Below are 17,889 nucleotides of genomic sequence, written 5' to 3'. Positions count from 1 at the left end.
TACTAATAATAGATAATAGGATTATAATGATGAACAATCATTTTCAAATTCGTGTAGGATTAAAAGACCTGACTTGTAAAAAAAATAGGGTACTGGAAATTTTTTAAGAATTATAACACAGTCCTAAGCTTTTTGGAAACTTTTGTTTCATTTTTCAGGAAAATGGAATGAATACAAAGTAGCATTTCAGTACAGGTACAATCTATGGCAGCAGACCTTCTCATAATAACCATGCATCCTTTTTATGATAAACTACCCATCAAAGGATTACTTTTGGAAACAGATAAAGTTATCAGAGCTTGGGGAGGTGGGAATGATTACTAAGTTATCACAGTAGGATTTTCAGACTACCATCCATCCCAAACTTGTTTCCACAAATCTGTTTCCACAGATTCGCTGTTAGTATGGAAAGCAAAGCCTATATATTTAGCTGTTATTGTTTTTTAGCAAACTGCTTCAAACTGTTTTCAGTTTGCCTATAAATCTGACAGAGAACTGAATCTATTGGTAAATTCTAATTTATTGTTCTGGTATGACTAGTCATTAATGGATTTACATACTGGTATGTGAAGGTTTATACTGTATATATATAATTTATTCCATAACCATAATTTTTAACTATCTCCAAAATTCTGATGACCTCATAAGGGGTGTACCATCAGTGCACCTTAGATGGTGCACTGTAGGCATTACTAGAGGGCATTTGCAATGTCCCTTTGGCCCCTAGCTACACCAATGTTTTAGCCCATTACTTTACCTCCATTCTTGCTTCCTTTCAACTACCTCACTGTCCAACTTCTCTAACCATTGCTTCTTTATGCAACTGGGGTTTTCTCCCAGTCCCTCCTTTAGATCCTTGTACACCACCTACTTTCTGAATCTCTATCTTGCTGTCCAATCACTCCAACTCTGTCTTGTCCCTCTCTTAAGCTCTATTAATAAAACTGTGACAGAAGTAATTGTAAAGATTATATTACATAAAACTTAGTGTAATAATCACAGTATCTATATATCTGGCCTACTATCTCTCAGACTTCCTCTAAAATTGTACTGTGGATTAGCCTCTTCCTCAATAATCTCCAACTGAGTGATATCGTAATCTTGACCTATTTCCTTGTTCGAGGTAATGACTTCGGCTACGTCCTCACCAGGTGCCACTCCGAAAAATTCTCTGTCAATGTGCCAGTTGGTTTTCCTGGAATTAGCAATAATACTGATAAGAAATAATGAAGGTGTAGTTAAAGCATCTGAAACTACAGACACATATCCTGACCATACACCATAAATAGGTTTCTTGTTTTTGTAAGTAAAAATTATTGAGGTTTTTACTTGTTTATTACACTACATAGTCAAAAAGTACTCAGTATCTGCCAGAATATTTGGATATCAGATAGCCCAAGTACTGTACTTAGTTTTTGTTACTCACTAATTCTTTTTGACTAACATAAATATGAGGAATAAAGAAAACGTAAATGGCCACTTAGAATTAAACAGAGTTGCTTTTGAGGATGTGATGAGAAAACATAGCCTGGGAGATGGGAGAAAAAAGTAAGGAGAAAGGAACGCTCCTGAAATCTGGTCAAAGCCAAGGATTCAGCAAAAGAGCTGATAACATATAAGGTTGGAGATGCTGGAAAACAGACTGATTTACGATGATGAACAGTATGGACAGCAAGAAAGAAAAAATTATTTTTTTATGCTGGGTGATCTGACACTGAATGGTAGACAGATGATGAAAAAGAGACAGTCAAAAGAATAAGAACTTGGAAACTGCCAAATGAAGGCAACAGAAAGGAATATAAAAATATTGTCTGCAAATATAGCATTAAAAAGTGGTTGGTGGAAACTGCTGAAAAAAAGTTTTACATAAGGCAGCAGAAGAAATGTGCTATGTGACTGGGGAAGAACACTGAGGAAGATATGGTGGTGGAATCAAGATGTATAAGGGGTAACTGAAGAAGAGGATGCTTCAAGCTCTAGTAGAGGACTGGCAAGGAATAGGATAATAACAGCATACAAGGAGAGGAGAGAGGCTAAAAGGTAGGTGAAAGGGGCAAAGAAGAGAAATTAGGAGGAATGGAATCAGAATCTGAACATAACAGACTGAAGGGAGAAAATATTCAGGACAGTATAGTGAGGAAAATAGAAAATGAGAAAGGGGCAAATTAAGTAAAAGATGACAAAGATATATTACATTAAAGTTGAAAAAGACATCAGAACAATTACAGCAGCATTCTGAAAATTATCTGAATGAAAAGAATTATCATGAACTGGAAGATATTTGCTAAATAGAGGGACCAGTGGAAAATATAACACTGACAGGCAAGCATTATGAAGGTAGTGGCCACCAGAAAAGCTGATTCAGATACTGTATTGATGTTTTTATACCATAACAGGAATCAGAGTGAAGACAGGGGCAAGTGTATCAAAAGAGTCAGTCCTGAGCCTTTTGCTTTTTATCACAGTACAGTAATGGAGAAAGTTACAAAGAAATGCATGCAATAAGGCTAATGAGAGCTGCTATATGCAGAACACCTAAGGTTAACAGCAGAATCTGAGGAAAAGGTGGCAGCAATTGTTAAAAGGTGGAAAAGTAGAATGGAAAGGGAAGGACCAAAAATCAGCATACACAAAACAAAGCTTGTGGTGACTGGACAGGAAGTACAGGAAAAAAGTCACAAAATTTGCCATGTAGCTGCTGTGGAAAAGGTGTAGGGTAAACTTAGTAATGTGTACTGAATGTAACAGGTGGTGTAACAAGAGATACTTAGGATTTTAAAATGTTTACTTCAATTTTAAAATGTTAATGAAGTAAGATTTTCCTTGCTGAAAAATATAAAGGTAAATGGGAAAGATATGAAATGGAGAACCGTGTTCTTGTGGTAGAACAGCAGATCTTAGAAGAGGAAGAACATTTGTTACCTTAGGGACATGCTGAACTGAAGCAAGTAAGAAGAGGGCAGTTAGAAAAAAAAAGTACCTGCAGCCTGAATAAAATGTAGAAAGGGGAAACACTACGTCACATAAGCATGACCCGTACTACTGAGTGTAACTGAAACATGGGCAATAACAGACAATATTGAGGAAATTTGAAAAATGACACTATAGTACAGAATGGTAAGATTCATGGAAACCAAAACTAATGGGAGTTCAGGCAAAAAGGGTGCAAGACAGAGGAGAGTGAGATCTAACTTCACAGTGGAAAAAGCTGATATCAAAACATTTATGATGAAGATGATGATAAACTTGACTGACAGAAACATTAGTTTCCTACATACTGCATCAATCTCTTTCCATGATACGTAATGACATGCTTCCTTTTGCTGAACTCACATTATCTCCACTCTTTCCAACTACAGATCAGCTAGAAATAATATTCATAGAAACCTACCCTGAAACACGACAAGTCTCATGGCTAATCTCGCTCAGATAATAGTGGCCAACATCAGCAGTTTCTAAAAGGCGACGCACCTGTGAAATACATGTTTAGAGAGTTACACTTCCAATGCTAAATGCACCTTTACAATTCTACAGCTTCTCCAGTTAAAAGTATCTTGCAATACTGACACATAATGAAAGCCATTTTTGTACAGTAATTGCAAAGGCAAATTTCATATGCACCCTATAATGTTAGAGTAAAATGTTTTACTGTAACACTGTCATCAGGTGTGTGAATATATCATACTGAAACATGATAATCTGAATGTGATGCTACCATTTTGTGTATGTGTTATGAATGAAACTATTTTAATAATACTGTACAGTACTGAAATTGGAAGTATTAAAAAAAGTGTTAATAATCACAATATTTGTCATGATAATGGCTTTTTATTAAGGTACTCAAATCCTTGGTAGCAAATGACTTAGATTTTCATAATTCTACTTTACCCTTTTCACGATGTTTTCATCAACGTCCTGAGTTTTCGACAGAATCGCCGTAGAGCGCCTGTGAAGGAAGCCAGCTCGGTCGCATTCAAAGATAGCCACATATGTTTCGTAGTCGGTGTCAAATACAATGAAATCTGCCTTTCCTGTTAAAGCTGTAATGAAAGCAATTAAAATGCTTAGCTTTAAGACTTTCTCTATTGCTCTGCAGTGACCTATAAAAAGTTAATTGTGCTATTTTGCAAGTAAAGTGCTAATTGAAACTAAATTAACAAGGAAAAAACTTGCCTTAAGCTTCCACTGCAGATGGATAGAGCATAAACACTCTTATTACAAAACCGTTACAGTATCTCCTTAATTACTCACATGTGGGCCATCTAATGCGCATCTTTCCTGGGACTTCGGGATTCGGAATGTCAATCCTGGCAGTGAGGGCATGGGTGTGATCGACACGGAACACATCCAGGACAGAAAGCTGTCTGGATTCTGTCACCTGTAATGAGTCTGGCATTGCTCCTCGCGTCAGGTTCCATACCAGGCAGTTATTGTCGGTGTCCGTTTTATACAACACGTACCAGGAGCCTAGAATCTAAAACCAGTTTTTTTTAATACAGTACAAGATTCCTGATATTCAGTCATTATAAAAGAAGAAATTGACAGCTAGGTCGCTTAATATATTTGCTTCCAGAAAGGAAAGCATTCTAGATTTATTTTAAGTTTCATTAAAATCTGGCAAAGAAAGAAAGCAAGAGCATCCATAGTATCCCAAAGCAAAATTATTACTTATGATATGCATTGAAATGTACGTTTTCAATTCCTGGTTGCTAAACCATTTGTTAGACCTCTCCACCTTTGTGGTTTGACTGTCTCTAGTTGCTCACATTTACTCCTATGTACATATTCATTCTTTACATCCACATGCTCTTGTCTCATACAGTTTAATGGGAATATATTTCCACAACACCTCTTGATGATGACTTCTACATGTAAAGACAGACAAAATTTCAGCATGACAATACCTTTGCTTCTTCCTCCTTTTTTCTTTTGTATATACTTAATATTTCTGGGGGACTCCATTACGGGCATTCTAAAGACACAAAGAAAGCTCTCTATGCATTCATTCTTGACTTTGTCATACATAGTTTTTTTTTTTTTATTAATCAGTCATACATTCCTTGATATGCAATAAACTTTTTTAAACTTTATCCATTCAGAATGCTGTTTTCCCTTCATCTTATAAAATCTTCCTCAAGAACTACAGTAAAAGGACAAATAAAATACTTGTGAATGGCAAACAGAGATGTGTGTGAGATTTACAAATACAAAAAAGTTGTTAGTTTAACAAAGGTGACACATATAGCTACAATTATCCCTTAGGAACACTGCTCTCTTCTAGGAATGTTTTGCACAATCTAGCCAACCAAATTAACACCTTACTGTAGCATATTTATTAATATACCAAATTATTATTATTATTATTATTATTATTATTATTATTATTATTATTATTATTATTATTATTATTTAAATCGAACACACACTCATACTGAACAAATCAGAAAGACCATTTAATTGCTAAGCAGTTTTTCTAGACCAGAATGCTCAAAAGTGGAAAAAGATGGTAAAGAAAAGTATAGTGATAAGATTAAACAACTCAATAAAGAAACATCAAAGAAAAATAAATAAACACATTCACTGAAGTATCGTAGTTCCAAAAAGTGAAAGCAATGATAAGCTGCATATTACAGAGGCCTTTCAGCCTCTCTTTAACTGGAAAGCATGAGCACCTAAATTTCTAGAGAGGAGAAAACTGAATTGAAGACCCAACCAGGAGGGCAATATAGTTTTCAGTCTCTTTCCACTCTTCAATCCTATAGTTGTTCCCTTTCATCTTAGCCACTTTCACAGCCCGTCTTAGTGATGTGCCTTGTATTAACCCTGTCAACTCTTGCTCCATTCAATTCTGCCTCTTTTGAATTATCCACATTCCATGCAAATGCACTTCTGAGTTGACTGTGGATGGCTGACAGTTTTGGAGGACAGAGCCTTGAATGGCAGAGACAAAGAATAGCCGCTGGCACTTTTGAAGACATTTGTAACATGAGAAGTTCAATTGGAATGTCAGCAAGAGTAAAGTTATGAGAAAAATGGAGGTCATGAAGATAGAGTTGACTCTTAGTTCGAATGATGCAAGAACAAAAGTGTTGAGCTAACAGACTATAGGTATTTGGGTCATTGTTATTGATGACCGATGAAAAAAAGAATCACGGAATAGTTGTAGCAAAGAAGGTAGTGACAGCTACGAAAACGATACCCAAAAGAAAAGATGGGAAGCCTGAAGGGTTCATATAGCCAAAAGAAGTTATGTGGAGTTCTTGGTTGAAACTGAAAAAAGGAAGATTTAAGCTGCCGAGATGAATTGTATGCATAGCATATGCAGAATAAGAGACATGGGGATGGTAATGGACGTCGAGATACAATGATGAGATACAAAAGGTTCCTCTGGTGGCAAAAAAAGGATAAAAGTTCTTGCAGAGTAGAGGGAATAGGGGAAGCCAGTGGAAATGGGACATACAGTAACTTGGAATTTTTGTACGGAAAGACGCAGAGTTGTTAGCATAACTGGGCTATGAATCAGAAAGTACAATAGTGCATGCTAGATAAAAGTGAAGGCAAATGGCACAGTATTTGAAAGTGTTTCATCTCATTTTCTTTGTATCATCCACTACTTATGAGAAAATGGTTTAATGGTAAAAAAAAACTCATTTATAGATAAGAAACAGCTACGTGCATGTACAGTGTTTGTAAGCGTGTTTTATTTATTTCTAAAACAAAGAGAGAGAGAGAGAGAGAGAGAGAGAGAGAGAGAGAGAGAGAGAGAGAGAGAGAGAGAGATTCCAAACACTTTTGCGCTGTTAGATAAAATAGGATGCTCTGGTTATTTTTACATACGGGGAGAGACATAATTATGTATTCTGAACTTTTTCCAATACTATTTTTACACGGGGGGAATACAAAATACTACAATTCCCCAAAACTACAGCACCTCCTCCCTTGTATTTAGACCCGTTTGCAAGATCACTCTTCTTTTTTTTCGCGAGTGCTACTGGGAACGCAAACAAAATATTGTGGGCGTTCCCTAGCATACTTGTGGTAAATTATATTACAGTAAAATGTTCCTCTAAACTGTCTAAATACGGCACATCCTTGAGTGGCTTCGCAACAAACGTCGGTGTGTTGTGCAAGTCATTCGTATAATGGAGAACACGTGGCTTTGTCTTGCAAGATTGGGCCTCACGTCAATCTTCTTATCTTTACTGGAAATTTCGGTGTCTTGGAGTGCGTCTTCTAAAGCAAGCATCAAAAAGCATGGCTACGATTGTTGTGCTTCGAAACGTCTACTAAACCAATTCTGTGTTTTTAATTTTTAAAATTTCATTTTATCTGTGAATCACGCTGTTCTTTTCTTTCATTTCGGTGCAAAAATTATTAGCGCTTGAGCAAATACACATATTTCAAATTCTGACATGGAACAGATTCCCAAACTGCAATGCAGTATAGAATAAAAAAAAAAAGAAGTGGGGGGTTGCAATATGTATTTCTGAAATCACTGCCAATCAACGAATTTCCAGAGTAATTCTGACTTGAAATGAAATTATAATTTATAAACATTTCTGAAAGTAATAAAAAAAGGAGTATTTTCATTAAGACCTAAAGAATGACAGGAATGAACTTAAAAGTCAGTGCCGAATATGCTCTCAAATGTTCTAGATTTCTGGAGAAAGTGTTAATATATAAAACGTAAAAAAAAATTAGGTAACTTCTTTAAAAAATGTTAACATTGAGCCTAGTGATGCAACGAAGTTTCATCAAGTTACGCGTGAATAACCATTTCCCCTGATATAAGGCTGGTCAAGGAAAAAACAAAACAAGACAACAATCACTGCTGAATCATGTGTAAACCCTTTGCGCAAGGAGGGTGGGAGTAGGGGACACCTGATTCATCAGGTAAAGTGTAAATGCGACAGTGACAAATGTCTTTTATTTCCCCTGAAGCCAAACCTATTTGGTGGAAACGGATTATTGTAATATCTTCCCGGGGTTCAGGAAGATGACGAAATCTCTCACTTAAATACCAAGGATAGTTTTCATTCAACAGAGGTAAAAGCAAAAACTCATAACTGCTAAAGTTTGTAAACAATTTGCCATGTTGACGTGTCCGTGGTAAGGTGCCGTTGAAAAGACTACACCCCAACCTCTAAAGGTATACCCGTACCCAGGGAAGAAGAGCCGTTTTAAAGATGAGACCCCTTTCTACTACTATTATTATTACTTGGGCAAGAGACACAAGACCCATTCAAAAGCTTAACGTGTCAGCAAAGTGGAGACAAAATGAGAGACAAAGAAAGGGAGGAACAACCGCATACACTCTGGTCCAAATCCTTCCGGAATTGCCAAAATATAATAATAATAATCATTAAAAATGAAAAAGCTAGAAAGATCGAAAAAACTGAAAAATTATGTTCCTACTCTCAACCCCGACCCCACAGGCGTTTTGCACAAGGGTACACCCTCAATTCACACTAATTTATTCGCTTGCGCTGCGAGACCCATTCTTACAAAAGTAAACTCGGTATTTCCCTTGGCTGTAAAGTAACTCATTCTTGGCAATTGAGTTTCATGAGCTTACAATTAACCGTGCTCTTACCTCCAATTAACATACTCTATTATTTATATATATTTAAAATAACTGTGTTTTGTGTAATTACTCAATCAACTCGGTAAAAGTCTTAACAGTTTACACGCATCCACCTTTATTGCATGTTTCGTGAGATTGCTGTCAATTTTGCAACAATCTACAGTACGTTTATCTATTCAACTCTTATAAATTTATGTTTTACTTGGATTACTTAATATCATAAACAACATAAGGTTTTGTAGAAGCCCACCAAGTGTTCACGATGAGCATCAAGCATAAACAACAGCAGCCAAATTACTGTACATAATTTCATGAGTAATGGCCCCTACAAAAGTAATAAAAAGGATTCCACCATACAAAACATCTTTACGGTTCGAAGACAATTAACCTGCCTGGCATGATTCCGTGAAGAGGAGCCGTTATGTGAAACCACTAAAAAGTCGCAGCTTAAGAAGACCACGAGGGGAATAAAACATACTATTAAAAATACAAATAAATAGGAAAATGGAAAAAATGTAAATACATTTTGTATGTAACTGCAGACGAAGGAACTCAAGACTTGATCAAGAAAACTCGAGATTTTTCAAGTTCATTGGGAATAGACACTCAGTGTTATGGAAAATTGGTTATATGGCTACTAACCGGAGTGAAGCACCTGAGATGACTTGGCCAATATAAATATTTCCAAAAATTCGCCAATCAACTGAGCGCATAAATATTTCTAAATATTCGCCAATCAATAGAGTACAAAAATATTTCCAAAAATTTGCTAATCAACGAAAACATAAAAGCTAATCAATTGAGCACATAAGTATTTCCAAAAATTCGCCAATCAACCGAGCACATAAATATTTCCAAGTATTCGCCAATCAATTGAGCACAAATATTTCCAAAAATTCGCCAATCAATTGAGCACATACCTATTTCCAAAAATTCGCCAAGCAATTGAGCAAATAAATATTTCCAAAAATTTGCCAATCAACTGAGCACATAAATATTTCCTAAAATTTTCCAATCAATTGAGCACATAATTATTCCCAAAAATTTGACAATCAATTGTGTACATAAATATTTCCAAAAATTCACCAATCAAATGAGCACATAAATATTTCTAAAAATTTGCCTATCAATTGAGTGCATTAATATTTCTAAATATTTAAATATTTCAAAATCAATTGAGTGCATTAATATTTCTAAATATTTGCCAATCAACTGACACATAAATATTTCCAAAAATTCGCCAATCAATTGAGAACATGAATATTTCCAAAAATTAACCAATCAACTGAGCAAATAAATATTTCCAAAAATTCGCCAATCAATTGAGCACATAAATATTCCCTAAAATTTGCGAATCAACTGAGCCAATCAATTGAATCAATTGAGCAAATAAATTTCCAAAATCCCAATAAAACTCATAAATATTTCAATCAACTGAGTATATAAAATATTTGCCAACTGAAATAAATTTTCCAAAAATTCGCCAATCAACTGAGAAATAAATATTTCCAAAAATTCGCCAATCAATTGAGCAAATAATAAATAATTTGAGCCTAAAATTCCCAAAAATTCCAATCAATTGAACACATAAATATTCCCAAAAAATCAATTGAGCCAATCAATTGAGCAAATAAACATTTCCAAAAATTTGTCAATTTGACTAATCAATTGAATCAATTGAAATATTCCCAAAATTTGAGCCAAATCAATTGAACACATAAATATTCCCAAAAATTCGCCAATCAATTGAGCACATAAATATTCCCAAAAATTTGCCAATCAATTGAGCACATAAATATTCCCAAAAATTCGCCAATCAATTGAGCAAATAAATATTCCCAAAAATTCGCCAATCAATTGAGCACATAAATATTCCCAAAAATTCGCCAATCAATTGAGTACATAAATATTCCCAAAAATCGCCAATCAATTGAATCCATACATATTCCCAAAAATTCGCCAATCAATTGAGCACAATATAATGGAAAAGATGGGGTGTTGAGCGTTACCAATGCCCCAAACTGGTTTTTACATTATAATATTTTATTCACAATGAAAATTTATGTTTACAGTACGCCACACTTCATGGGATGTTATCAAGTGTCATATCATTCGTAGGAAGAAATAGAGGTTGGTTAGTTCATCTAGAATTAACATGGTCTTACGTATGTGGCAACATAATGAAGGGAATAAGAGGCATGATGTGACCCTTTGGACTCAGATATTGAAGAAAAAACATAGAAAACAGAATTTAGGCCAAAGGCCAAGCGCTAGGACCTATGAGGTCATTCATAGCAAGAAGGTTTGAAAGGTGTAACAGGAGAAAAACTTCGCAGTTGCACTATGAATCAATTGTTAGGAGACGGTGACAAGTACGATGGAAAAAAAAGAATATGAACAGAGGTACAGTAAAAGGATTGAAGTTGGTTGAAGCTAGGGGACGAAGGGACGCTGCAAAGAACCTCAAGTAATGCCTACAGCGCCCCGCATGGCGTGCACTGACGGCACCATCCCCCTACGGGGAGATTGTGACTTGGAGTAATTACGAGTTCTTCATTGGAGGGGTGGGTAGAGCTTTCGGCTAGAACGCTGTTGGCCCAGCGTTCGACTCACCGACCGACCAATGAAGAATGGGAGGAATTTATTTCTGGTGATAGAAATTAATTTCTCGTCATAATGTGGTTCGGATTCCACAATAAGCTGTAGGTCCCGTTGCTAGGTAACCAGTTGGTTCTTAGCCACGTAAAATAAATCTAATCCTTCGGGCCAGCCCTGTGAAAGCTGTTAATCAGCTCAGTGGTCTGGTTAAACTAAGATATACTTAACTTTTGGAATAATTACGACATGGGTTCATGCCTATAACGAGAGAGTGAACGAATGGATGACGTTTCTATATGGGCAGTTGTGGCAGCGGCGGACGGAAGACTGCCATGGGCATTTCAAGACGGTTTATTTATTTATTTATTTTCTTTTGTCGTTGCTCAGATAATTGTCACGTATGTAAATCTGGAAATATGTTCATCCTGAGAACTAGCCTTGTGAATTGGTAATATCACGTGCATAGATAAAAGAAATCAATGTTATATTTAATTTTCACACCGAAAGTTACCAAAGAATACGGTATAAAAAGGAAAACGAAAAAGGAAAGTGGAAACTTTTCAACTGCAACCAGCGAAAGCGTTCTTTATCATCAGAGAAATGCTAGGATAGGAACTGACAAATAAGCTCCATTTTAATGGTTTATAATGGTGAGTGCAGCGTGGATAAACAATTTTAAAACTTCCTTCACCGAGCTTTCCATTGCACTTTCAAAATAAGGCAGTTGAAGACAATGCTGCTCCTCTGATTACCATAATTTCATCATCTTTTCATGTATATCTCATTCTGCTGCATGTTTTTCAGTAATTTCTTTTCCCCTTCATTCAATAATTGCCGCGAGGGACAAGTGAATGAGAAAATGCCGAGAAAATTACTATCATTGTTTTCGCGTTCCTTTCCGGTGTCAAGTAGGACTTAGCGGTCCTGGAGAGAGAGAGAGAGAGAGAGAGAGAGAGAGAGAGAGAGAGAGAGAGAGAGAGAGAGAGAGAGAGAGAGAGAGAGTTTTCAAAAGGAACCCTGGCATTATTTCAAATACGCCTTCACCCCACCCTGTATCTCTACAAAGTACGTACCCTGTGACACAAACACGAGCTGCAGTGTGTCACTGTAGTCTGTCAGCATAATGACGGAAGAGACGTTTGTAATTGCATAATCGCAAGCTCTGCCTGCGTATCTGTCAACAGTCCAATTTGGTTCTCGGCGAAGACGAGCATCGACTTGACAAAAATCTATTCCTGGCCTATGACGAGCGATAGAATCTTGATAAGACTTTAGGCCAAAGGCCAAGCACCGGGCCTATGAGGTTATTCAGAGCTGAAACGGAAACTGAGAGTAGAAAGGTTTGAAAGTTGTAACAGGACGAAAACCTCGCAGTTGCAATATGAAACATTTGTTAGGAGAGGGTGGATAGTAATATGGAAGAGAATATGAATGGAAGTACAGCGAAAGGAATGAAAGGGATTGCAGCTAAGGGCCGAAGGGACGCTGCAAAGAACTTTAAGTGGTGCCAAGGTGCACTGACGACACTAACCCCCCCTACGGGAATGACGCGTGATAAACATGCGAAACACACCAGTTTCTCGGGAGAGAGACTAAACACGTAAACACGTACGATGTTGCGGAAAGAGATCTTAATCATCCACAATGCAGCCGCTGAAAGATGTTGCCACGTAGAGCGGAGTCTTCGGCAATTCAAACCTCTTTGTTCACACCAAGGACATCCGTTACTTAGCGCGGTTTCGTTTGTGGTGTGGCGTTCCCTTGGAGGAGCCTACTAATGACGATCTGTTGCTCTGCTTGCTGATGGTACATAGGCGTCGAGGGCTTGGCACTTGAATTTTTTTGTTCTTCTTCTTCTTCTAATATCGGAATTGGAATATTAAATCTAGGCCAAAGGCCAAGCGCTGTGACCTATAGGGTCATTCAGCTTTGAAAATAATGTTGAAACAATTCTTAGGAGAGGGTGGAAAGTACGATGGAAAAAAACAATATGAACGGGGGTATAGTAAAAGGAATGAAGGGGGTTGCAGCTAGGGTCGAAGACATGCTGCAAATAACCTCAAGTTATACCTACAGTGCACCGTGTGAGGTCCACTGACGGCACTACCTCCCTCCGGGGCGTTTCCTAATATCGGCCTCCTCGCCAAAATATACCTATGACTAAGCAACCAGGATAAAGACGGCATTGACGTAGTCTGGCATCGTACTTTTAACTCAAGGTAGCGTTATTTATTTCATAAACGGCAACGAGTGTGGAAAAAAATGTTTTGTTGACCCAGCTGCAGGCTTCCGACTTAGGAAATGTCCTGATTGCCAGGCTGTCGAGTAATGATAGTCTGCTCGCATAGTGTCGGGTAAACAAGCCACGAAAACACCGTTGTGTACCCGTCCGTAGGTCCAGGTGCAGGCAAGGTCCTTCAAATCAGAGTATATTTAAAGGACCTTGGGTGCAGGTACGTTTGACGGGTATGATAAAAAAAAAAACATTGCAAAAACATACTGGCAGCACGCCTATCATTACCGATTTAAAATAAAATAAATAAAAAAAAAATAAACAAAATATCCATCCACATTGTTGGGGGAAGTATTTCCTTCATTATCATCGTATTACCATATATCACGGGTACCGGAAGTTGCATGACAGGTGAGCCATGGACGATCTACCACTATTTTCGTGAGCCAGAATTTCCGACAACGCTGTCCTAGTCAATTCGGACTAAACTGTTCAGCTTCCTTTGTATGTATCAATTAACTTCAAGGAAAATTCAGCATCAGGCATAGACAGCGTTACTTAAAATATATTTTTAATTTCAAGACACGTCGCTCAGCAGAAAGATACAAAGCAAGTGAGACAGAAACTAAATTTTTTATTCAATCAAATGAGTTTTACTTCCGCTGTCAACATCAAGATCAGTGACAAAACTTCCCATGACTACGGAGTATGAAAGTTCTAGAGCGCTTCCTAAAGGAATATTACCCCAGAAGGCTTCTGCTTGTCAAGGAAGGGTTACAGTGGTTTAAACAACGACCTGCAAAGTGACTGACAAAGCAGTCAGAGAGGAAACGGCTTTACACGCAACAGCATCTCTGGGCAAGCTACAAGGAGGGAAATGTCCTTACTACATTAAAAGGAAGTGTCCTTATTACATTAAAAGGAAATGTCCTTCTTACATTAACAGCCAATGTCCTTATTACATCAAAAGGAAATGTCCCTATTACATTAAAAGTCAATGACCTTATTACATTAAAAGGAAATTTCCTTATTACTTAAAAGTCAATGTCCTTATTACATTAAAAGGAAATGTCCTTGTTACATTAAAAGAAATGTCCTTATTACATTAAAAATCAATGTCCTTATCACATTAAAAGGAAATGTCCCTATTACATTAAAAGGAAATATCCTTATTCCATTAAAAGGAAATGTTATTGCATTAAAAGGAAATGTCCCTATTACATTAAAAGGAAATGTCCCTATTCCATTAAAAGGAAGTGTCCCTATTACATCAAAAGGAAATAAAAGAAAATCAATGTCCTTATTACATTAAAAGGAAAAGTCCTCCACATTAAAAGGAAAATTCCTTTATTGCATTAAAAGTCAATGCCCTTATTACATTAAAGGAAATGTCCTTATTACATTAAAAGGAAATGCCCTTATTACATTAAAAGTCAATGTCCTTATTACATTAAAAGGAAAAGTCCTTATTACATTAAAAGGAAAAGTCCTTATTACATTAAAAGTCAATGCCCTTATTACATTAAAAGGAAATGTCCTTATTACATTAAAAGGAAATGTCCTTATTACATTAAAAGGAAATGCCCTTATTACATTAAAAGTCAATGTCCTTATTACATTAAATGGAAATGTCCTTATTACATTAAAAGGAAATGTTCTTATTGCATTAAAAGGAAATATCCTTATTACATTAACACTACGTCGAACGAAGCAAATATTCCTCGGCCCACTTTCAAACATTCACATCTCTGGACAAGTAAGTTTAGTTTTTTTTTTTTTCTTTGCGTGAGATTGAAGTCATCAATGTCATGAAGCGTGGCAGGTGCATGGTTGGACAATCCCCTTCCGCAACCCCTTCCCCTTCCTAGCTCTCTCTCTCTCTCTCCTCTTGATGAAGGTGACAACAGGTACGTTGAGAACATTACTTTCATATGCAAAGAATGAGGAAACATGATGAGTCTCAGAGAAAAATTCAAAACAGGAAACGATTATTTCAATGCAAAAACCTTCCAGGAGGAGGCGTGAGAAACTCGTACAAAAAGAAATAACCTGGTTTTCCCTCTACTACTAGGCTTTGATATTCTCTTGGTGCTTTCGTGTTCCCAGACTTACACTCTACCATACTTTAATCGTTGGTTCTTTCGCTTGCTTCCAACTTCAGACCTTGTTTCCCTTTCTCCTTCTTTTTTTTTTTAAGTTTGTTTCGTATCATTCATGCAAGGCATTAAACTCTCGTCTAATCCTTTTAATCTTCGCAACACCTACTGATCTTTTTGGCAACACCTACTTAATTAACAACAACTGACCTAAGATTAGCCGGGCCTTTCGGAGAATGTCCGTGGGATCCCACTGTGGTTCACTGATTGATTTATGTAAACTAGCGACGCAATGACTGTGGTCATGGACATCGAACGTAACCAACTTGACATCAGAAATACATTCATACTTCTTTGTCAAGGAATTTCCGCTCAGTCAATACTTTTTTTCTTATAAACATTTTTGCCAAAGCCAGTCTTTAAAAACTATATAAAAGCTGATAAAACATCGTAAATATATGTAAAATCTATTTCCTGAAAAAACCAGCCTCTTCAATATCCCTAGACACAACAACCGTATATTTTATATACAATATCCTGTACGGGAAGCCTATGATGGAAGGTAGTTGTCCTTCTCATCCCAGAAGTCAGAGAGGAAACGGCTTTACACACAACAGCCTCCCGAAGAACGCTACAGGGAAGGGATGTCCTTAACGCAGCAATCAGAGAGGAAACGGCTTTTCAATTCCAGCAGGCGCTGGACGGTCGAGGAAACCGACCATGCAGTTATGGCAGAATGTCTGGGAATTCCCATAATTTTAAAAAATTCGAGTCAGCCGTGTGTGTGTAGCCAGTCCTAAGGCATCAATGGGTTAGTTTCCCAACTATAATCGTGGGTATATTGCCAAATTTACTGTACGCCCATGGGAAAGTCTATTAGTTGATTTCCAGTATTGTCTGGTAGGCCTATTACCAAGCAGACTCTCCCACGAAATTTGCTAAGCCTCTTTTTATTTCCATTCTAATAGCTGGGAATATCTCCCTTAGTCTCTCATTTAACCTCTCTTTCCAAATGATGGACTTCCTGGTTGGCCATCTTTCGCAAGTTTCACTTGGGGGGCAATCATTACCCTCCCCAGTACCGTACCCCGCCCCTTAAGGATAAATGCGTGCTACTTATCTCAGAATACATCCTTTAGGGCAATGGTTCCCAACCTGGGAGGCCCACGGCAAATTTTAGTGGGGGTCACAGAAAAATGTTGTAAAGTTGGAGGCCACAAAAATTCTACCCTGCTGCCTCCTAGATTTCAGTTGTTATAAATTTTTTAACATATGTTGCAGAATTAAATGTTTACATAGAAAATTAATGTACACTGCACAGACGCTGATATTTTTAAGAAGGTTATAACAAAACTGAAGTAATTTTTTCCAGTAATAGTTTTCAAGACCAAGGGACTACAGAAAAAATTAAAGATTCCAAAAGGGCCATGAGCTAAAAAAAAAAAAATAAATTGGAACCCATACTTTAAGGTATCGCAAAAATAAACAATGTTCGGTACCAAACCTTGTACCGTGTTCTACAGCAACAAAACCTGTACCCTGTTCTACAAAGTTACAGTACCTGGTACTATACACTGTAAAGCCGATGAACAGCTTTCTGGATAGTGTTATGGATGCAGGTTCAAAAACATTTAAAGAAGTTACCTTTAAATGCCGTGCTCTTCCGCGACTATTTCTAAAAATTAGTTCTAGCTGCTGTTACACAATTCATTTGTTTCTTTACGGATTTTACATGCAAATCATTCAATTCTTTATTTATTCTCTTCTATTGTTTCTGTTATTTCCGTCTGGGCGGGCGATCTATTCTATGAAAGTCTGATAGCCTAACCATATGGATGTGTTTTCACGTTAAGGCTACTTGAAAAAAAAAAAATTCTAAAAGAAAAACAGAAACATCCACAATTTACTATCCGACCATAACACAAATGACATCATCAAAACACTGCGTATGTATATATTTAAAAAAACACAAAGGCTTTTAGGCACTTCATGCCAAAATACGAACAAGCACAGTAACGAAAACGGAAAAAGAGAAAGCGTGTTTTAAGGAGCGTCCGATAGTCAGAAGCTTTTCTAATAAGTAATGTGTATTGTAACAAAATTACATTCAACCTGACAACAATTTTATTCCGAATTAAAAATGAATGGAATAGCCACTGACCTAGGTGTAAAAGAGAAGTGTTCTTTGAACAATGCCCATCACTAGCGTAAAGCCAAGTTAAACAAATAGCGCCATATCAAAACTATACCCCGGGTCTAGAGCTTCACTATACCCACCTTGTCGACGGCGAGGTTCGGGAATGGCTGGACGTCTGGGCAGGTGCGCCCGAAATGTATCGTGTGGGCGGAAACATGAGAGAAGAAGAACGCACACACGA

At 37.0% G+C, this 17,889-nt stretch overlaps 1 protein-coding gene across 1 annotated transcript in view; it reads right to left on the bottom strand.

The window, feature by feature from the left end:
* Window positions 1–124: 124 nt before the first annotated feature.
* Window positions 125–17,889, bottom strand: part of LOC136839545 (uncharacterized) — an 18,917-nt gene continuing 1,152 nt past the window's right edge. The window contains exons 2-6 of the mRNA XM_067105777.1: window positions 17,789–17,889; window positions 4,252–4,474; window positions 3,889–4,040; window positions 3,392–3,471; window positions 125–1,195 (exon numbers count right to left, since the gene is read on the bottom strand). The exon at window positions 17,789–17,889 is cut by the window's right edge and continues 11 nt beyond it. Of these exons, the coding sequence (XP_066961878.1) occupies window positions 1,006–1,195; window positions 3,392–3,471; window positions 3,889–4,040; window positions 4,252–4,474; window positions 17,789–17,889 (746 nt within the window). The 3' untranslated portion in view covers window positions 125–1,005. The remainder of the gene's footprint in view (window positions 1,196–3,391; window positions 3,472–3,888; window positions 4,041–4,251; window positions 4,475–17,788) is intronic.

This window comes from Macrobrachium rosenbergii, chromosome 6 (assembly GCF_040412425.1).
Source record: "Macrobrachium rosenbergii isolate ZJJX-2024 chromosome 6, ASM4041242v1, whole genome shotgun sequence".
In the NCBI taxonomy this organism is placed as follows: domain Eukaryota; kingdom Metazoa; phylum Arthropoda; class Malacostraca; order Decapoda; family Palaemonidae; genus Macrobrachium; species Macrobrachium rosenbergii.
Note: the sequence above shows the minus strand (reverse complement) of the source record. Positions and strands in the feature narration are given on the sequence as shown.